The 23,906-nt window shown below is 32.2% G+C and overlaps 1 protein-coding gene across 1 annotated transcript in view; it reads right to left on the reverse strand.

Annotated features, from left to right (window-relative positions):
- Dnah14 (dynein axonemal heavy chain 14) overlaps positions 1-23,906 on the reverse strand; it is a 356,406-nt gene that overhangs the window by 140,655 nt on the left and 191,845 nt on the right. Inside the window, exons 41-47 of the mRNA XM_077802938.1 lie at positions 20,323-20,389; positions 17,970-18,199; positions 15,245-15,361; positions 11,571-11,729; positions 10,198-10,333; positions 2,467-2,528; positions 1,448-1,617 (exon numbers count right to left, since the gene is read on the reverse strand). Of these exons, the coding sequence (XP_077659064.1) occupies positions 1,448-1,617; positions 2,467-2,528; positions 10,198-10,333; positions 11,571-11,729; positions 15,245-15,361; positions 17,970-18,199; positions 20,323-20,389 (941 nt within the window). The remainder of the gene's footprint in view (positions 1-1,447; positions 1,618-2,466; positions 2,529-10,197; positions 10,334-11,570; positions 11,730-15,244; positions 15,362-17,969; positions 18,200-20,322; positions 20,390-23,906) is intronic.

A 23,906-nucleotide genomic window follows, 5' to 3' on the forward strand; every position in this document is an offset into this window, starting at 1 on the left:
AAGACAAGTAACTAGTTAAAAAATACAAATAGCTCTTTACTTTGAATTACCTAATTACCTAATTTGTAACGGTCAATATAATTTTTAGTAAGACACCCAGTTTCCCTTCTTTTGTATCACAAACTAAAATTTTCTTGCTTGCTGGTGGTGCAATTAGGTACTATTATCTAATCTAACCGGGCTATTATTAACCTTTTCAAAATCTCTAAAGTTTACCTATGAAGGCAAAGATCTACCAAGATTATCTAAATCATCAGTTAAAAACCAGGAAATCTGAAGCAAACCCTTAAAAGCTCTTGAAATTGATATCGTAGGAATTACCCCTTTGCTTATTTTATGGTATTGAATTGGAGTCAATGTAAATGTCTATTGTGACAGAGAATTTGGTTGAATAAATGGGCAGTTATAATTTGGATATGGAATATCCCCCCAAAGCTCATTGGTCCCTAATGAAGCAATTTCAGTAGTGGGGCTTTTCAGAAGTAATTGGATCATGAGGGCTTTAACATCATCAGTGGATTCATCTATTAATAAATTCATAATCTGAATGGATACTGGGAGGTGGTGGAACTTAATTGGAGGGAGCAGGTCTTTGGGGGCATGTCCTGTTGGACTCTATCTTGTCCTGGCCTCTTCTGCTGTCTCTGCTTCCCAGAGGTAAACAGCTTTCCTCTGCTCTACCCCTCTGCTCAGAAGGACTATGGACTAAAACCTCTGAAACTAAAACCTCTGAAATCATGTACTAAAACCTCTGAAACTAGGAGCCAAAATCAATCTTTCCTTCTAAGTTGTTTTCCCAGATTTAAATTTTTTTTTAATCCCAGTGATAAAAAGCTAACATATCCAGGTAGACAGAGGGTAAGAAAAAGAAATACCCAACACCATTTTAAGAAACAGACAGGTGAGCTCTGTGGTGCATGTCTAGAATCCCAGATACTCAGGAGGTTGAGGCAGAAGGATCACAAGTTCAAGGCCAGCCTGGGCAACTTAGTAAGATACTATCTCACAATAAAAAAATAAAAAAGGTTGTGGATGTAGCTCAGTGACAGAGCACTTGCCTTGCATGTGTGAAGCCCTGGGTTTGATCCTCAGGAAAGAAAGAAAGAAAGGAAGGAAGGAAGGAAGAAGAAAGAGGGAGTTGTTACAAGGCTCTTCTCTTGTTACCACAAGGTTAGCATCTAACCCATTTTCCAGTATTCTTATCTTTATTCAGATTTCAGTAGTTTCTTTTGGCCTTAGTAATTCTCAATCAGTATAATTCTCCATGTTGTAAAATTGAATTATATTGATTTGAAAACCGGAGTTTCCATTATAAAGTGCATATTCTAGGAAAGTTCAGGAGCATGTTGTATAACAATATTTTTACTAGTATTAATTAAAATAAATTAATTTATCATTTGAATAGCATAGCCAGATTATTTAACAGGGAGGGAGGGAAGTATTTTACCCTGCTGTTTTTAGGTGCTCCAAGAGTGTCTTTATTTTTTCTCACTAACTTTTTAAGAATCATCTCTTTCATTTTGGCAACTGTCATATTGGTGCTAAAATTTATTGCAGAAACTATAATTCCTTTATGACTTTCATCAGTTTTATCATACAGCTTCTTAGTAGTATTATCTATGATGCCAAAAAAAGAAAGACAAATTGAGAACACTTTAAGAATATTTTTGTTTTAGGCTGTTCAAACATTTGAAAATTATATAATTTTACTATTTTGTTGTCTTTTCCAAAAAACTATTCTGAGAGGAGGAACACCAATTTAGGAATGTTTCCTTACTTTTTCACAGTAAACAGTGTCTCTCTGCAACCATAGTCAAATGTAACTTTATGAAAGCTCAGAGACCCTCTTCTCACTTATGCATGTTAGTAGACAGAACTTCTTAAGATCTAAAAGCAGCATGCAGCTAGATCTAGCAAATATATAAAAATTGGCACACATTCCCTGAGGGAGGATCATCCAGAGGGTAATTTGGGATAGTACTATAGCAGCTTAAGAACAAAATGTCTTCTGGCAGGACCTGATGACATGGCTCCCTTTCATTTTCCATAGCTACCTCAGGAGAGCCCCATCTTTTCTTCTTGAGAAGTGGAGTTGTTGCTCCATAAATTAGTAAATCAGAATTTTCAAAGATGAGGCTTCTGAAATTCCATGTATGTTTGTATCACATGGCCTGATTTGAGAACTTATAGAATCATAATTTTCTATTGCACTATGTTTAAAACCATGAAAGTGTGTTCAGTTAATTCTAGATTTCATCTGAGTTCATTGACAAAGGAGGTAAATCTTCTCTACTGTCTCTCCTCTATCTTTTGAAGAGATTAGAACAATTTGAGAGAGTACTGGGTATTTTTTGAGGACTTTTTAATATTAAATTATCAATTTGAATTTTTCCTTCTGAGACTTCTAAAAGAAATGACTTACATACAGTTGAGATAGAGAACTTTTGAAACTGTATTAATACATACCATGTTTTCTACTTGATATCTTATGGGTTTCAGTAAACAAGACGCTGATGTTCTGCTTTAGGCTATTGAATCAAATGTTTTAAAGGTTCAAAATTAGTTTATTTACAATTATATTTATATTAACAAAAAATGAAATAACAACATGTGGCTGATTTTAGTTGTATCCTCTATAAGAAAACAGTCCCCTTATCCTCCATCCCCATTCATATTTTTACAGATAAAATTAGTATTCACGTTGAAACTGAAACTCAAACTTAACATGGACTTACTTAAAAATGAACTGGGCAAATTCTTAGGATGCCAAGTTATTGGTGTTTTCTAAAGGTAGTAAGCCATTACCTCCCTTCTGTCTTTATAAAATGTTTGCCTTATGGATCATACAGTAAAAGACTTGTCTTTATTTTCATCTTGTATTTAGGTGTTTGATTTTTTATATGTTTGACAAAATAGTATGTCTTAATAAAGATCCAATTCACTATTAAGCGTACCTATTTATTTTTTTAGACTCTTATTATTCGTGATATTTAGATCAGGAATGATTTCTATTGTATTAAATGCTTAAAAAAGTTATCTCTCTAAATTTTAAAGGCCTTCTTGAAGTGCAGTAAGAGTTTATTCTAAAATAATTAGCAGTGTAAGATGTAGATGATGGTGGCTTGGAAACGGGAGAATTAGAGCAATTTGTGACATGTGTAAAGACAGAAGATTCGAATAATAGGAGACCGAATGTAGGTAGTGAGAATGGAGATACAATGATTGTAATTGATCAGAAGGAACTTTAAAGATGGATAGGAAGAAACTCAAGGATGATTCCTAGGTGTTAAGCTTGAGTACCTAGTCTTTTCTGTTAAAGTAAAGAACAGTGGAGGAATATAGGTTTGGAAGAGAAATTAAGAGTTATGTTTTGGATTTGTGAAGGTTGAGATGTTTGTGGGATATCCAAGTATGTACATGACATAGACAGCTGGCTATGTGACTTTCATGATTAGAGGAAAGGTCTTATGAACCTCTCCAAGATTTTGTCTTCTTATTCAATTCAAAAGCAATAGGCTTCTTTAATATTTTAACAGAACCAGAATTAACTTTAGAAATTTGCACTTTTTATTTGTATAATTCAGAGTTCCTTTTTCTTCTCCTTTTAGGAAGAGGCAGACAGAATACAGAGTGACAGAGATAAAACTTTTCTTTACAAAAGTCTTTTTGTATTTGTTAAGTAGCTCATATATTTCTAGTACAACAAAACAAATGTTATACAAAACTTTATTTGCATCTATTAGGCACATTTTTTTCTAGGAGAAAAATTATTATTGCTATCTTTTATGCTATATAAAAATTGAGATTTTAGATTTATTTATATTTAAAGTATGTGTAAGAATTCCTTATTTAAAGGAATGAAACTAGTTGTTCATAATTTGAAGATTTTTCCTTTAAGTAGAAAATCTCAGTAGACCAATAATAAGCAAGGAGATTGAATCAGTAATAAGACTCCCATCAAAGAAAAGCCCAGACTTGGATATTTCAACATTGAATTCTACCAATTATTTAAGGAGGAACTAATATAAATCCTTCTCAATCTCTACCAGAAAAGTCAAGAAGGAGGAATATTTTTAAACTCATTTTATAAGGCTAGCATTAACTTGATCCCAAGGCCAGAACATGATACTATAAGAAAATTAGAGGTACTAACTCTGATGAACACATATGCAAAATCTTAATAAAACTAAATTCAACAGCACATTATAAAGACCATTCAACATGATCAAGTGGATTTATTCCTGGGAATGCAAGGATGGTTTGACACACAAAAATTAATAGATGAAGGACAAAATTATATTACGGATGCAGAAAAAAACTCAAAACATTTCACAAAGTTCAATACTTTTTCATGATAAAAACTCCAGAGAATTAGGCATAGAAGGTGTGTATGTCAACACAATAAAGTCCACATGTGAAAAGCCCCCAATTAACATCAGTCTGAGTAGTGAAAAACAGAAAGATGAGGATACCCATTCTTATCACTTCTTTCCAATATGGTACTGAAAGTCTCAGAGAAATTAATCAAGATAAAATAAAGGCATCCAAATAGGAAAGGAAGAAGTAAAACTGTTTCTATTTGCTGATGACATACATTTTATGTAGAAAACCCTGAAAATCCACCATAAAACTGTTGGAATTGGTAAGTGAATTCAGTAAAGTTACAGGATACATAATCAAGACACAAAAATCATATTTCTATATTTCTATACATTAGCAGCAAACCATCTGAAAAAGATAAATAATCCAATATATAATGTCATTAAGATAATTAGGAGTAATTATTCAACTAGAAGATGCAAAATCTATATACTGAAAACTTAAAAAAATTTTCCTGATGAGGAAAATTGAAGAAAATACAAATAAATGGAAACATATTTTGTATTCATGGATTACAAGAATTAACATTGTTGGGCTGGGGTTGTAGCTCAGTAGTAGAGCACTTGCCTAGCATGTGTGAGGTCCTTGGTTCAATTCTCAATACTGCATATAAGTAAATAAAATAAAGGTCCATTGACAACTAAAAAATATTTAAAAAATTAAAATTGTTAAAATGTCCACATTATCTAAAGTAATCTACAAATTCCAATGTTATGTTTCATTTTTCCTATGGAATTGCAAAAGACTCCAAATAGTCAAAGCAGTCTTGAGCAGAAAGAAAAAAGCTGGAGGCATCACAACATCTAATTTCAAAATACGCTATAAATGCATAGTGACCAAGCCAACATAATAGTAACATAAACACATACACAATGAGAAATGGAACAAAGAGCCCATAAATAAGCTCAGACACTTATGGTAAATTGATTTTTGATAAAGATGCTAGAGACACATAATGGGGAGATGAGAGTCTCTTCAATAAATGGTATCATGAAAACTAGATATTCATATGCAGAAGTATAAAGTTGGACCATTATTCACAACTTATACAAAAATCAACTCAAAATGAACTAAAGACCTAAATGTCACATCTGAAACTATTAAAGTACTAGAAAAAAAAACTATAAAGAGTATTGGTCGGGGCAAAGATTTTTTATATAATCCCCAAAGCATAGCAACAAAAGCAATAGAAAAATGGGAATGCATCAAATTAAAATGCTTTTAGGGCTCAGGTGGGTTATGGCTCAGTGGTAGAGTGCTTTCTTAGCATGTGTGAAGCACTGGGTTTGATCCTCAGGACCATATAAAAACAAATAAAATAAAGGTACTGTGTCCATCTACAACTAAAAAAAATAATTAAAAAACATTAAAATGTCACCATGATTCCAAAACCAGACAAAGACACCTAAAAGAAAGAAAACTTCAGACCAATATCTCTAATGAATATAGATGCAAAAATCCTCAATAAAATTATGGAAAATTGGATACAAAAACATATCAAAAAGATCGTGCACCATGGTCAAGTGGGATTCATCCCCAGGATGTAAGGTTGGTTCAACATACAGAAATCAATAAATGTAATTCATCACATCAATGGACTTAAAGATAAGAACCATATGATCATCTCGATAGATGCAGAAAAAGCATCTGACAAAATACATCACCCCTATATCTTCAAAACACTAGAAAAACTAGGGATAACAGGAACTTACCTCAACATTGTGAAAGCTCTCTATGCTAAGCCTCAGGCCAGCATCATTCTAAATGGAGAAAAACTGAAGGCATTCCCTTTTGAATCTGGAACAAGACAGGGATGCCCTCTCTCACCACTTCTATTCAACATAGTTCTTGAAATACTGGCCAGAGCAATTAGACAAACAAAAGAAATTAAAGGAATAACTATAGGAAAAGAAGAACTTAAACTAGCACTATTTGCTAATGATATAATTCTATACTAGAAGACCCAAAAAACTCTACCAAGAAACTTCTAGAACTAGTAAATAAATTCAGCAAAGTGGCAGGATATAAAATCAACACCTATAAATCAAAGGCATTTCTGTATATCAATGACAAATCCTCTGAAAAGGAAATGAGGAAAACTACTCCACTTACAATATCCTCAAAAAAATAAAATACTTTTGAGAATCAATCTAACAAAAGAGATGAAAGATCTTTACAATGAAAACTAGAACCCTAAAGAGAAATAGAAGAAGACCTTAGAAGATGGAAAGATCTACCTTGCTCCTGGATAGGCAGAATTAATATTATTAAAATGACCATACTATCAAAAGCACTATACAGGTTCAATGAAATTCTGATCAAAATCTCAATGACATTCCTCATAGAAATAGAAAAAGCAATCATTAAATTCATCTGGAAAAATAAGAGACCCAGAATAGCTAAAGCAATTCTAAGCAGGAAGAGTGAAACAAGTGGTATTGCTAGCTATACCAGACCTTAATCTATACTACAGAGCAATAGTAACAAAAACAGCTTGGTACTGGCACCAAAACAGGCTGGTAGACCAATGGTACAGAATAGAGGACACAGAGACTAACCCACAGAATTATAACTACCTTATATTAGACAAAGATGCCAAAAGCATGCACTGGAGAAAGGATAGCATCTTCAACAAATGGTGCTGGGAAAATTGGAAATCCATATGCAACAAAATGAAACTGAATTCCTATCTCTCACCTTGCACAAAAGTTAACTCAAAATGGATCAAGGATATAGGATTTAAACCAGAGACTCTGTGTCTAATAGAAGAAAAAGTAGGCCCCAATCTCCATCACTTGAAGCTAGGTCCCAACTTCCTTAATAAGACACCTATAGTACAAGAATTAAAACCAAGAATCAACAAATGGGATGGATTCAAACTAAAAAGTTTTTTTCTCAGTCAAGAGAAATAATATGTGAGGTGAATAGGGAGCTTACATCTTGGGAACAAATTTTTACCCCTCACACATCCGATAGAATGCTAATCTCTAGGGTATATAAAGAGCTGAACAAGATAAGCACCAAAAAACCCCAAACAATCCAATCAATAAATGGGCCAAGGACCTGCACAGACACTTCTCAGAAGAGGATATACAATCAATCAACAAATATACGAAAAAATGCTAATCATCTCTAGCAATCAGAGAAATGCAAATTAAAACTACTCTAAGATACCATCTCACTCCAGTAAGAATGGCAGCCATTAAGAAGACAAACAACAAGTGCTGGTGAGGATGCAGAGAAAAAGGTACACTCATACACTGCCGGTGGGACTGCAATTGGTGCAGCCAATTTGGAAATCAGTATGGAGATTCCTTGGAAAGCTAGGAATGAAACCACCACTTGACCCAGCTATTCCTCTTCTTGGACTATACCCAAACGAACTAAAAATAGCATACTACAAGGACATAGCCACATTAATGTTTATTGCAGCACAATTCATAATAGCTAAACTGTGGAGCCAAACTAGATGTCCTTCAATGAATGAATGGATAAAAAAAATGTGGCATTTATACACAATGGAATATTACTCAGCATTATAAAATAATAAGATCATGGCATTTGAAGGGAAATGGATGGCATTAGAGCAGATTATGCTAAGTGAAGTTAGCCAATCCCCCCACAAAAATGCCAAATGTCTTCTTTGATATAAGGGGGGTGACTCAAAATGGGGTAGGGACGAAGAGTATGGGAAGAGGGGTGGGAGAGAAAGGGAGGGAGAAGGGGAATTGCATGAATGGTGGAAGGAGACATCATTGTTGTACAAAATACATGTATGCAGATGTGGAAAAAAAAGAAAAGAATTTCTTTTCTTTTCATGAAAAAGAAGACTCAAACTCAGAATGCATGTTTAGGCGTTATGTTCATAGACTTTTTTTTTCTTTCTTTTTTTTTTAGCACCTAATATATGTTTGTTTTTACATCATCAAAATTATTTCACCTCTATCCAAGAAATGCTATCATATAAATTAGGGAAAATTTTGGAAGCTAGAGAGGAAAAAGGAAAAGAAATGTGGGGGAATCTCAATAAAATCAATGGGAAATCAGTAGAATAGAGGAAAGGGATCAAAGGGAGGGATGACAGGAAGGAAAGGGGAAGTACTTCGAAATGATATTGGCCAAATTATATTGTTGAATTGTGTGCATGTATGAATATGTAATCACCAATCTCACCATTATGTATCATTATGTAATTATGTGCATTACACAATTACAATGCACCAATAAAATATGAAAAAAACATTAAAATGCTTTTATACAACAAAAGAAACAACAGAATGAAGAAACAACTTATGGAATTGAAGAAAATATTTGCAAACAATACATTTGAGAAGGAGTTAGTATCCAAAATATATAAGGAACTCAAACTACTAGATAAAAAGAAAACAGTTAAAAAATGGTCACAACTCATTTCACAAAAGAATACATACAAATAGCCAATTGGTTTATGGGAAAATATTCAACATCATTAGTCATCAGGAAAAGGAAAATCACAAGGACTGTGGAAGTAAAGGAACACTTGTACACTGTCCATAGAAATGTAATTAGTATAGACATTCTGGAAAACAGTATGGAGGCTCCTCAAAAAACTACATCTAGAATTACTATATGATACAGCAATCCCATTTCTGGGTATATACCCCAAAGTACTGAAATCAGTATGTTGAATAGACATCTACATTTCAATGTTCACTGCAGCATTACTTACAATAGCCAAGATATGGCACTAACCACTAATCAGTGGATAAATGGATAAATAAAATGTATATATACAAAATGGTATACTGTTCAGCCTTAAAAACGTTGAAATCTTGTCATCTGTGACAACATAGACGAACCTGGAGGACATTATGTCAAGAGATACAAGTCAGGCACAGAAAGACAAATAGTGCATAATCTCACTTATATTTGTAATATAAAAAAGATGAAGCAAAAGATAGAATGGTGGTTTCCAGAGGTAAGGAGGTGAGGTGGGAGGGAATGTCAGAGAACAACGTTCAGTTAGATATAGGAATAAGATTTCAAGGTCTCTTGCATAGTGATGACTACAGTTAATACTAATGTATTGCCTATTTCAATATAGCAAATAAAAAAATTTAAATGTTCTCACTCTAAAAAATAGTAGTGAGGTGATAGATGTGTTAATTAGCTGAAGTAATCATTTCATAATGCATATCAAAACATACATCCCACAAATATATACAATTATCATTTTTAAGTGAGAGCATTTAAATTGAAAACATAAAGGGGAGATTAGGAAAATTCTTCTTTTGAATAACTCTGCATTTTTATATAATAGATTTACTTTTTTTTTTAGTTTAATAAAAGTAACATTTGTTACAAAACATTGAGAAAATAATGATAACCAGAAAAAATTACTCATGGTCTTAACATTTTGGTGCATATTCTTTCAGGTTTTTTTCTTTGCATATATTTTACACACATAGTTTATATATCATTCTGCAATTTTCCTTGTGACTTTTTTATTACATAGAAATATATATGGGGCTGGGGTTGTAGCTCAGTGGTGGAGCACTTGCCTAGCACATGTGAGATTCTGGGTTCGATCCTCAGGACCACATAAAAATAAATAACTAAATAAAATATTATTCTGTTATTATACCTAATTAAAATACATAAAAAAATTTATTAAAAAATAAAGGTATAAAATAAAAGAAATATATCATGATGGAATTTCAGGCAACTCATTGCATAGATTTGCTTTTTAAAAACAAGGCACACATATGTTAAGGCCAACATTTTTTTATAAATAGAATCTAAATAATAGATGAATAAAATTTAAAGTTTAATATATACAACCTTGATTTTTTGATCTCATTATGTAATAGGACATCTCCTAAAATTGACCCATATTTTATATCAAATGCTCCGGAGTTCTCTAACTTTTCAAGCATTTGGTTAATGGTAGCAGTTTTCCCAACACCACATTCTCCTAAGAGGGAAAAAATATTTTAGGTTAGAATTACATGCCAGAAAATGACATATGTTAACATATTAAAAAGAACTAACAGTGTAACAGACCTGGTTTATTGGGGTCCCCAGAGTTAGACCTCTAGCCTAGGTGTCTGAGGAAACAATAGCATTTTCCTTCATCTGAAATTTACTTGAAAAGTATGTTTTTGCTTTTCCCTTTTTAAAATGTGATACTGACTAGGTAAGTGAGTTAATATGTATCCTTCTCAGAGTCTACATTATTTACATATTTTACAAAAGAATAGATAAGGAGCTAATGGGTTTTAAAAATTTGTTATTTTTATATATACATGACAGTAGAGTGCATTTTGACATACATACATATAGTACAACCCATTCCAATTAGGATCCCATTCTTGTAGTTGTACATAATGTGGAGTTACACTGGTCGTGTATTCATTTAAGAGCAAAGGAAAGTTATATCTGATTCATTCTACTGTCTATATATTTTTATCTAATGTTCATTAAGCCCATCACAAATTGTTTTGCCTATAGCACACTAGAAATACTACATGAAATGAAATTCCTTGAGAACATTTGCTAGGACAATCGGAGGGAGAAATTTGATGATAAATTCTTTATTGAGGCAGAACAGGGACTCATGACTTGATAATTCACTAAATAATAATTCCTTAGATGAAATTAAAGGCAAGCTATGGTTACCTGAGAGTCACCCTGCTGGAATTCTTTGAATATGGAACCGGGAAAATGATACTACTTGCCTCCGGTGATGGACCATATAAGTTAGAAAACTGGAAAAGGTGATTAAGTTGAAATAAATGTTCAGAAACAATGGAAACTATAGAGTGATTCCTTTGGTAAAAGTAAAAAAAGTGAAAAATTTAGCTTCCGGTTGAGGAATTACATGTGTAGATTTAATTAAACCAATCAATGTTACCATTAGTAGACCTCCAAGGACCTCAGCCCACAGGCTATGGAGACCAGTTATATATTTACCCTGTAGTTCTACTGCTAGAATTTTCCTGAAGGTAATGAAAAGATGAAAAAGATTCACAATGTCCTCTACTAGAAAATATGTAGGGAAATGGGCATTTTATACACTGTTAGTAAGGATGTAAATTGATATAGTCACCAAAACTTTTCAGGACCTATTTTTTCCCGTTTCACATGTTTGGACCAAGTAATATTTCCTCCTAACTCTAAAATACCCCTTCATTTACATTTTTTAAAAATACCTGTGAGAAGCACAGGGCAGGAATTCTTTAAGAGAAGGCTCATGAGAAAAGAAAGGCATGTTGTGTCTCGGGTAGCAACATAATTAATGTACTCTCCACATTCTATCATCTTCAATATGTTGTCACCAGATTCTTGAATGTCAGTCAGTAATGAAGTCCCTAAGTTAAAAAAAGAAAAGTTTCTAATGACTTAGAAATATTAAACTAACATTTTGGGTACTTAATACTTTCTGAAAAAAATTCAACATATTATAAAGAAATTTAACTATTTTAAAGATTGACATTTTTAAAAGTAAAAAATAGCCAAACATAGGCAATTTGATGTAAAATAAAACACACACACAAACATAAATCCAAAAAGAAACTTTCTTATAAGCCATTAAAAGATTTTTTTCTGATCAGTATCATTCCATTTAACAAATGTATCATGCAAATTTTTTCTTTTTTTTACTCAGTGCTCTAGTTATGGACATTTATGATGTTTTCAATCTTTTGCTATTACAAACAAGTCTGATACACATATGTTATTTCACATATATGTGGACTAATTTTTTTTATAAGTAGAGTTTTGGATCAATATAAACTGTCATATGATATATAATTTGATGGATATTGACAAATTGCTCTCCAATATTTGAGAGTCTATATCTTCATGCCTTCGTGAAAGGTATCAGACTTCTTGATCCTCACCAAAATTACAGGTAAAAATTATATCTAGTTGTAAATTAACTTGAATTTCTCATATATGAATCAACTCTTTATATGTAAGAAGTGTTTATTTTTCTATGAATTGTTAATTCATATTCTTTATACTTTTACTTATAGTTTATCATTTTAAGGTATTCTTGGGTTTCATAAATATTTTAATATCTGCAAATAATAAAATCTAACCATCTCCTTTTCAAATTTACATATCTAATTTTTTTCTCTTTTTTAACTGCATTGGTTAGCATCTTCAAAACAACATTAAGAGGTTGGCGCTGTAGTACAGTGACAGAGTACTTGCCTAGAATGTGTGAGGCATTGAGTTAGATCCTTAGCACCACATAAAAATAAACAAATAAAATAAAGACATTCTGTCCATCTACAGCTACAAAAAATTAAAAAAAAATAAGTTGAAATGTTGGATTTTAATGAAAATGCTTCCTTTTCTCTTTAAGTAGGTTGTTTTTGTTGTCATTTTTCCTTCATAACTATTTTTAGTTGTTCTTTTTAGATATATATGATACTAGACTGTATTTAAACATGTTATACATACAGAGAGAACAATTTATTCTAATTAGTATCCCATTATTGCAGTTGTAGATGATGTGGAGTTACACTGGTCGTATTTGGCTGCATTTTTCATCTCTAGAGGGTCTGTTTTATTCTTTTTCAAATTGTGCCACATTTTCATAGTTTCTGATTCTTTTCAGGTATTTTCAAGCTTATTTTTTATTTCTTTAAACATAGTAAGTATGGATGTCTTAGAATATATAGCCAGTAATTCTAGTCATTCAAGTCTTGTTAATTTATGGTGATAATCTTGATTCTGCTAATTACCTTTAACTGAGTATTAAATTTGAAAATATTGTTTGTATGAATAATATATGATTTAGGAAAATAGTCCTATTAGCTTTTTAGTGGATGCTAGAAAATAGTCACAGATAACCTTAGTTCAAGATTTGAGGTTCCTTAGGTCACTCAGGATAGGGTATCTGGCCATGTAAGGGCTCGCTTAAGGTAGTTCACCTTTCCACAGAGGGGAGAGCCCTTAATAGGTCAGATTAAATTATACATGTTTGTGTGAGAAAGAAAGAATGGAGGGAAAGAAGCTTTGGTTTTTGTCCTCCTTGAACATTTAACAGTCAACCTGACAAAAAAATGACTGTTTCAATCAAAAGTATGTGTAGTTTGTTAAATAGATATTATATCCTCAATAAGCTGTATAAAGCATAATTTTCAGCACTGTTAATTAATCTTAGTTACTACACAATTCATATTTGAACTCCTCAAAGATTAGTGGAAATTGAAGTAAAATATATAACTCAATCCACATGCAAAATGTTTTCTTTCAATAACTATTCCACCATGATAGTAGGAAAAGGAATTCTGCATCATGATTTATCACATCTGTGCTCAATGATAACCCCATAGAGTTTTAAGTCCAGGAGAAAGCACTTCATGTAGTTGTTGTGGATTTCTCCTTCAGTCAGCTTTCTATGCAATAATACCAAAAGGTGATTTTTTTTCCTTAAGCATGTCTAAGATGCCCAATCTACATATTGTGGTTTACTACAGGGGAAACATGGTATTGTGACATTAAAATTATCATTACAAGTTTGGTTTAAAAGCTCAGGAGGGTTTTAATTGCTTCTATGTCCTTTGCATACAAGTAGGGTAAGTTGTCTCCAGAGAAGTGAATGTTTTAGATTTGGAGAAGGTGTTGAATTATAGGCAAATGATATTCAGTTATATTTCTATCTAGTGGGAAAAAGCTAAAGATAAAAATGCCCCCAATATTAGCACTAACATGAAATAGAATCTGTGATCTCTCACCAATGCTTATTGTGACAAAACAATGTACAATATAACTTTGGTATTTCCAACAAAAATAAATTTGAAATTAGAACTTTCTGGATGCCTACGATTCTGACAGCTCTGGTTGGTTTCTGTCAAAAACTCTTGCAACCAAACTTTGAAATTATTTGATGAGAGAAACCTGACTTCAGTTATTCATTTCAATTTCCATTCATTAAACTTCTTATACTGATTCTCCTCCTTGATGATGTGATTATATCCAAATAAGCCCAAGGTAAATTGAAAATGTTGTTAAGTCAAAAGCATTTGATACACCTAACCTACTTAACAGCATAGTTTAGTAACAGTACACTGTAGAGTATTGGTTGTTTCCTCTTATATTCCTATGACTATTGCCACTGCCCAACATTGCAAAAGAGTATGATACTGCCTATTGCTAGTCTGAGAAGTGATCCAAATTTCAAATTCCAGTATTGCTAGTCTGAGAAATGATCCAAATTTCAAATTCCAGATTTGAAGTATGGTTTTTACTGATTATGTGTTGCTTTTGCACTACCATAAAGTTGAAAACTTGCAAGTTGAGGACCATCTGTATTTGTAAGAACTTGACAAGAAGCCTGACCATTAAGTTCCTGCCTTAAACTTCTTCCAAGCTCTTAAAGTGCAACAAGTTTCTATGCTTTTTTTTGTTTTATGTAGAAGCAGAAGATTGAGAATAAAAATAATTTAGCAAATATGGATGTTCACCAAACGATGGTATTTTTTTCTAATGAGTAGTTTCCTATATAATCAAGTGTAAGTTCTTACATACATACTTTTCCTATTTTAGATGTGAACCTTACCATTTTCTCCTTTCAATAATCATAGCTAATTGAAATAATAAATATTGTGATTAATAAGACTTTCAATGAACTCAGTTTTACAATGTGAAAATGACTCAAAATACTCCAGATTTCTCATAAAGTAGTATTCAAAAGTTATTTTTAAGGCACATTTTGTAAATGTGGATCCAAACTGGTCTCTACACAAATTTGGAATGTATTAATAATTAAATTTGCTGATATATAACTAATTTTACAAATACAGTATCCTCAGCATTTTGAAGAAATTACAAAAAATTACAAATTACAAGAAATTTGTATAATTACCCTTACCTCTTTGAATTAATGTCTGAATATTAGGAACTAAATCTGACCAAGGTATGAATTCACATTGTAGTATGTCCACAAAATACCCAAAGATAGACCGTTCACCAGTTGGTAGACTGATACCTACATTTGAGATTGATAAACAGATCCACATAAGAAAGAGATTTAATTAAGAATATGAACTCTAACTGAAATATATGATTATTAAGAAAGGTATGTCCAAATATATTAAATAAGTCTGTCTTTTTCATAATATTTAATTGTATAAAAGCAAAAACTGATTAACTTTTTGTCCTTTTTATAATCCAGAAATTAAGGTGAATTTTGATCTGATAGCCTTGAAACCTTACCCTAAAGTTCTGTTTCTTATTATGTAAATACACATGATGTTTTTAAATGATAGAAATGTACTGGTTGTGGCTAAACCAATATATAAGAGAATATTGATACTTATTTGTAAATCACATGTATTTTTCCATTTTAAAAGTAATATATTTTCTCAGTAGAAAATTGTTGAAGATATTGAATAATGAAAAGCAAAATAATTAAGCCATTATTTTACCATACAAAGATAACAATGTTAATATTTAAAATGATAAATGTATATGTAAAACAATGTTAACACATATACCTTATAATTATTATTTTTGCCTGTTTCAATCTTTCAATTTCTTATAGAGACAAATTAAAAATCTCTTATAATTTTAGAATTATTTATTACCTGTTAGAATTCTATCAGATTTTGCTATTAAAAGACCATATTGTTATATTTCTACAAGTTCATGGTCGTTTTATGTTTTGTGGGTTTTTTGTTTGTTTGTTTGTTTGTTTTGGTACTGGGGATTGAACTTGGCCACTGAGCCACATCCCCAGCCCTATTTTTTATTTTATTTTAGAGACAGGGTCACACTGAGTTACTTAGTGCCTCACGCTATGCCTTTGCTGAGGCTGGCTTTGAACTCATGATCCTTCTGCCTCAATCTCCCAAGCCTCTGGGATTACACCTTGGCCAGCTAGGGTTGTTGTTTTTTAATGTAGTGTTTTTCTTGAATCCTCTTTAATCTTTTGGCATAAATTTTACTTTATCATATAGTATTGCTATTCTTTTTTTTGTATTTGCATCACATATAATTATTAATTACTTTCTGTGTGCTTCAAATCAATATGCTATTTTATACATTCTTCTAACAAATTAAAAGTTGATTTTTAATCCTATTTTCAAAGAAAACAAATACCTTAGTACACTTTAACAACTCATCGAAAATTCCTTTATTTTGTGTATAGCTTTTACATTTTTAATAAAACATTTCTAGTTTATGATCTTCCTGACAATAAATTAAGGTAGTTTATCTATCTTTAAAAGTTAGCAGGTGCTGAGATTGTGGCTCAGTGGTAAAGCACTTGTCTAGCAAGTGTGAGGCCTTGGGTTTGATCCTCAGCACCAAATAGAAGTAAATAAATAAAATGAAGGTATTGTGTCCAAATACTTCTAAAGAATAAATTTTTTTAAAAAAGAGGCATAAAATTGAATAGTTAACTTCAATAACAAATTAACATGCAATGCTTTGAAATTAAAAGTTAATTTCTATGGGAAATTACATAAAACTTGTCATCCAGATGTTTATATATATATATATATATATATATATATATATATATATATATATATATATATATGCATTTTTGACTGCTAGGATTGAACACAGGTCCTAGCAAAAACTACGCACGCGGTCTCTTATTGAGCTATACCTCTGCTCCCATCCAGATGTCTTAAATGGAACTGTTTACAGTAATTCAGAAGACTGAATTAAGAATTAAGACTGCATTTATTGAGCACTTAACTATGTACCAGGCAGGCTCTATTCTACGTACCTAGCACATCACATTATTATTTCATTTTATAACTGAGATAATCAAAGATTAAAAATATTTAGTAGCCAAATATATTTGGGATATGGTTCAGTTGGTAGAGTCCTTGCCTTGAATGCACAGGTCCTAGGTTCAATCCCCAGCACCACAAAAAAAAATCCCATCTTTGTTTTACAAGGTTTTTCTAAATACATTCATATTTTGTCTCTTTTTGGTACCTGCATTAACAATCTCTTTATCTATTCAAAGTTTCTTTAATCAGCAACAGCTAAATGGGAAGGGTTAGTATTTTAGGTTACTAGGATAGATTCCACCTGTTAGAACTGACCTATAAAGCACAAGACTTTATAAAATAACTCAGAATTAAAATAAAAATATAAGACTAAATATTCTGCTCCTGCAGAAGTTCCTGCTACATGGTGGTGTGGATAGTATGGATCCTTACACAGCTGATGGGCTAAGGCTGAGTTCATAGTTCTAAGGCTTTCCCTTTTGCTTCACTAGTGTTCTAGCTTCTCATTGCATCTGGAACCAATCAAGAATCTAATTTTCTTTAATCTCCTTTCATTAGCATAAAGGTGTTATTTCTTAATACTATTTTACCTTTAATCTTCACACTTCAAAAGATGGGCCTAGTCAATATAAGTACAATCATTGCTTCTAATTAATATTTTAAAATAAGCAAAATAGAGCTGGGCTGTGGCTCAGTGGTAGGGTGCTTGCCTGGCATGTGTGAGGTACTGGCTTTGATTCTCAGCACCACATATAAATAAATTAATAAATAAAGTAAAGGTCCATCAACAATTTAAAAACTATTTTAAAATAATAAGCAAAATAATGATTCCTCCCAGCCAGAACTTACCTCCTTGTGAATTGTCTTCAAATAATTCACGTACAAGTTTGTCAAAATTATAGGTTACTTCCGAAACAGAATCAGGCTCAAAAGCTGGATAATATAGTGTATCATCTTCATGTTCATCTTCATGCTTTAAACTTCCTCCAAATGCCCAAGTAAAAGCGAACACATAAAGCTTTTGAATCATTATTGTTAATTTATCAGGGTTTTTCTCCAGATACCATAGATTTTCATTGCTGGGTAGAAATGAAAGGAAGGGTGAAGGTTTAGTTTTAGAAAGCAGCTCATAAATTTCTTTCAATATATAAAAGTTTCATTTTTATTAAAAACTATAATATAGTTCAAGTGTTGACAGAAAAGTTTTAAAATTAATGTATAACTGTTCCTTTGATAAGTCATGTAAATTAGTTACTATTTTTAAAGTCCCATATGTGTAAGAGATCTGTAGTCAACCTTTATTTAATATATTCCTTTATATATTTTAAAATTTAATTTATTCAAACGTATCATTTTTATATTTTAAAAAGTATGTTTAACATACATTTTAATTTAATACATATATACATGTGTAGTTAATTTATGTACATATTTTAATTTAATGTATACACACATTTCATTTTTATTTTAGGCTAATTAAGTAGCTGCAAGTTTACTTGTCTTTTGAGAGAAAATATGATAATTCTTCACTTTATGTAGATATAAGCAAATAGTATTCACTCTATATTCTTCTCAGCCAAATCCTAGAGGTTGATTTAGTTTAATGTGGCTAATCCTGGGCAGGGTGAATCTGGTGAGTATTTTCCTAGTCTAGGTCAACTCAAGTCACTCCTGGTTCGTGAAATTCAAGTCCTACTGTGATAAGGCTGGTGTTGATCAGGCTGGACAGAGATTTAAGCATGATCTCAACACATTTTGTATATCACCAAACTGAAGTTTATTAGCAACCTTTAATGTACAAGCATTTACACAATCTTGTCTGAAATTTCTAGCCCTGTGTAATATGTGATAGTTCTTTTGGCAAATATTATTGAGTGGCTATAACATATCAGTTACTCTTAACAAAATCAGAATCCCCTTTTCACAGGAAAGGAAAATTAATACTAAACCATGATAAGAATAAAGAATAAAGAGTCAAGCATATCATGAAGAATAATAGCAAGGATAACTAATTTAGATTGCAGAAGTAAGGGAAGGTCTTTTTGAAGCACCAGTTAAATTGATACCTGAAGAATGATTGGGCTTTGGCAAAACATAGAAGTATAGAATTTTGAGCAGAAGGGACACATGTGCCAAGACCCTGAAATCAAAAGATCATTGCTAGTTTGAGGAAGTGGAGGGAAACAAAAGCCAGTGTCACTGAAGCACAGTTAGAGGAAAGATTAGGTCATGACTCTGGAGAGATGGACAGGGACTTTTTAAACTAGCCAAGATATTTTTCTTCTACTCTGAGAGTAATGGGAAGTTATTAAGTTTATATTTTATAAATATTCTTTTATGGCTACTCAACTATTTCAAAAATTTTAAAAAATCTCCAATTGTGTTGAGAAATGACTAGAAGAATTGGGAAAACCAATTGGGAGTCTATTGCAACAGTATAGGAAAGAAATGATGGAAATTTGGGCTCAGATGTCATAATCAAGACGGAGATAAGTGAATAGATGTGAAGGCAGAGCTGACAGTGGAAAGTCTATTTTTTAAAATTTATTTTTTAGTTTTTCATGGACACAACATCTTTATTTTATTTTTATGTGGTGCTGAGGATCGAACCCAGCGCCCCGTGCATGCTAGGCGAGCGTGCTATCCTTTGAGCCACATCCCCAGCCCTGGAAAGTCTATTTAGAATGTCTTCTTTTTCAAAAGTGAATGTGACATGAATGGTCTCAGAGACTCATAATGAGATGTAGGAAGGCCCCAATAGTAATGCTCATATCATAAAAAAATAGCAGAAGAAATGTTACACTAATCAATATTCAAAGATATCATTTATTGAGCACTTAACTATGTACCAGGCAGGCTCTATTCTACGTACCTAGCACATCACATTATTATTTCATTTTATAACTGAGATAATCAAAGATTAAAAATATTTAGTAACCAAATATATTTCATAGCTCATAAATGACAGATTCATAAATTAAATTCATGTCATTTTATTCATTTTTCCAATATGTACAGAGACTGGACAGAAGTATCCATATAATCTTATTTTTAAAAAATTAGTATAAAAATATGGTGATTTGTGGACTTGAAGTGGATTTTGATATTATAAAATCACAAAAGTACTGGTGTGTTGACAAGTAATCCTGTATGTATTTGAGTATTTGGTTCCTACTAGATTTGTCGAATGAATGTAGCTGACCTCTTTTCTGGTTCCTTCAATTTGGTAGAATCTTTTGTCTCCTTAGTTGAAGTGTTATTCGGATCACCTTAAGAAGGAAAGAGTATTTTTGTGCAATTAATAACAAACCTAAAATTTAGCTAGTTAATTCATGAGGTTTAATTTATAACACTATTTAGTGGACTGTCAGTAAGAGAATATCTTTTCACATACATCATTGTAGGCAGATTGTAGCTGTCTCCTCCCATCCCTACAAATTACCCATTCCATAGAGGAACTCAGTTTAAATGATTATTCATTAGTCTTTTAAGCTTATTTTTTCTTTTTAATATTTATTTTTTAATAATAAAGTAAAATATATTTCTCATGGGACATTGAGAAAGTAGATAAAAGTATAAAGAAGAAAATAATGCTACCCATAATGCTATTACCCACCATTTTAGAACCATTAAAGTGTTAGTACCTTTCGTTAAATGGGATGGATTCGAACTAAAAAGTGAGGTGAATAGGGAGCCTACATCCTGGGAACAAATTTTTACCCCTCACACATCAGATAGAGCTCTAATCTCTAGGGTATACAAATAACTCAAAAAGCTAAACAAACAAACAAAATAAATAAATAACCCAATCAACAAATGGGCCAAGGACCTGAACAGACACTTCTTAGAAGAGGATATACAATCAATCAAAAAGTATACAAAAAAATGCTCATCATCTCTAGCAATCAGAGAAATGCAAATTAAAACTACTCTAAGATACCATCTCACTCCAGTAAGAATGGCAGCCATTATGAAGTCAAACAACAACAAGTGCTGTGAGGATTCGGAGGAAAAAGGTACACTCATACACTGTTGGTGGGACTGCAAATTGGTGCAGCCAATTTGGAAAGCAGTATGGAAATTCCTTGGAAAGCTGGGAATGGAACCACCATTTGACCCAGCTATTCCTCTTCTTGGACTATACCCAAAGGACCTAAAAACAGGTCCTTTGATTGACTACAGGGACACAGCCACATCAATGTTTATAGCAGCACAATTCACAATAGTTAGATTGTGAAGCCAACCTAGATGCCTTTGAATGGATGAATGAATAAAAAAAAAAATGTGGCATATATACACAATGGAATATTACTCAGCACTAAAAAATAATAAGATCATGCCATTTTCAGGGAAATGGATGACATTAGAGCAGATTATGCTAAGTGAAGTTACTCAATCTCCAAAAAAACAAATGCTGAATGACTTCTCTGATATAAGGGGGTGACTCAAAATGGGGAAGAGAGGAAGAGCATGAGAAGAAGATTACCTCTACATAGGGAAGAGGGGTGGGAGGGAAAGGGAGGGAGAAGGGAAATTGCATAGATGGTGGAAGGAGACCCTCATTGTTATACAAAATACATGTATGAAGATGTGAGAAAAAAAAGAATAGCATTACTCTATATTAGGTAGAGAGAAGTGATGGGAGGGGAGAGGAGGGGTTGGGGAGATAGGAAGGATAATAGAATGAAACAGACATTATTATTACTGTGAATATATATGTGAATGCATGACCAATGTGATTCTGCAACCTGTGTACTCAGAAAAATGAGATATTGTATCCCATCTGATTCAAATGTATGATATGTCAAGGTTATTGTACTGTCATGTGTAACTAATTAAAACAAATAAAAAATAAGATTCTACTTTTCAGCTACTGTGAATAATGCTGCTATGAACGTTGGTGTAGAAATATCTGTTAAGAGTATTTGCTTCCAATTATTTTGGGTAAACACTCAGAAGGGAAATTGCTGGGTCAAGTGGTGGTAATTCTATATTTAATTTTTTGAGGAACTGCCATACCATTTTCCATAGTGGCTGGATCATTTTACATTCTCATCAGTGATGCATGAAGGTTCCATTTTCTCCATATACATGCTAACACTTATTTTTATTTATTAATAGTCATCCCAACAGGTGGGAAGTATTAACTCATTTCAATTTTCATATCCTTAATGATTAGTGATGTTGTGCATATTTTAATGTGCTTGTTGGTCATATGTCTATCTTTGGAGAAATGTCTATCATCACTTGCCCATTTTAAAAATGGTTGTTGATTTTTTTTTGTTGCTGATGAGTAGTATGAGTTCTTTATATATTCTGGATATTAATCTCTATAAAATAAGTGCTTTGAAAAATTCCCATTTTGTGAGTTATCTTTTCTGTTGATAATGATTTTTTATGCTCAAAAGATTTTAATTCAGATGAGGTCTAATTTTTCTTTTATTTTTTGATTGTGATTGACTTTGATGTTACATCAGTGCTGTACTGTCAGCTTTCTTTTGCTATACTTTGCAAGGTGACAAATAAAATGAATCTGACGAATCTTTGTGCCATCTATTTGGAATAGGATGTCTCCAATTAATGATCCAAAAGAGAAAATGTGTCAAATATAAAATGAGATTCAGGCCTCAAATTATATATTAGGACTAACCATTCTTATTCAGCAATTATAAGAGATAATAAAACATCCAATATATACCAATGAATGAATTTCTGCAAGGTTACATAATTGCTAGTAGTTGAGAAAGTAAAGGGCAATCTTTGGATTAAATTTCCATCTTCTACTAGATGATTCTACTTCCATGTTCAAGGAAGCCTCCTAATTACATCCTCATTCTTCCCAAAATTTAAGATCATGATTTCTGCTCTCAAATGAACCCTCAATGTAAACAGTAAGTTTTTAAAATTTATTCTTAAGGAATATACTCTCACATCCCCACAATGACCATTCAGTTTTTCCCACATACTTCAAACCAACATTTCACCTCCCTCAACTCAATAGAGATAACTTTGGCTCTAATTTTATGAGAAAAAAATTGAAATCATTATAGATGATCTTTTTCAACTTTCTACCTCCTTATTCTTCTAGAAGAGACAGTCTTTCTGGCATTGTAGCTATATTTGGGACTATTACTTAATTCAGTTTGTGTAGCCTATTGTCATCCTCTAGGATCTGTTTCTGCTGGCTGCAGACTAATAAATTAAACTGAGATGCAAAGGAGATGCCATTCCTGAATCCTTAAAATCTTTAAGGGTAGCATTAATTTCTACCATCCTCTCCCCGAAAACCTGAAAGTGACACTTTTAAAATTATTATTTAGAGACAATTCAGACGCAATTTCAGAGATTTCCATTTGACCTTTCCCACTATATATTTTTTATCCCAGACTAAAGACCCAATTTGGTCAAAGGATTAAGTACATTAAATCCAGTTATATATTTTGGGATCAGGAAAATAACCAGGAGGTGGGGTCCTAGTGAACTCTATCTAGTAAACTGAACTTTGGTCAGAATTCTGTACGTCATTTATTCCCTAGTCCTCATATGAATGGACTCTAATTGAGATGGACATTAAGATGCCTTTGGTTTCTGGATATCAATGTCAAGTCAGACCCTCTGTCCTACAATTCTAAAATTCTTTTGAATATGCTTCATTCTCTAGTGGAAGTCACCCAAATAAATGGCTGTAGTTCCCTTCGGAGAAGAACCAGTACCATTATTTTTGTAAATGTGTTCCATTTTATTTTAGAGGGTCCCAACCTTCTGTTTTGTCAATGGCTCTAAACC

Source organism: Urocitellus parryii, chromosome 9, assembly GCF_045843805.1.
Source record: "Urocitellus parryii isolate mUroPar1 chromosome 9, mUroPar1.hap1, whole genome shotgun sequence".
Lineage (NCBI taxonomy): Eukaryota > Metazoa > Chordata > Mammalia > Rodentia > Sciuridae > Urocitellus > Urocitellus parryii.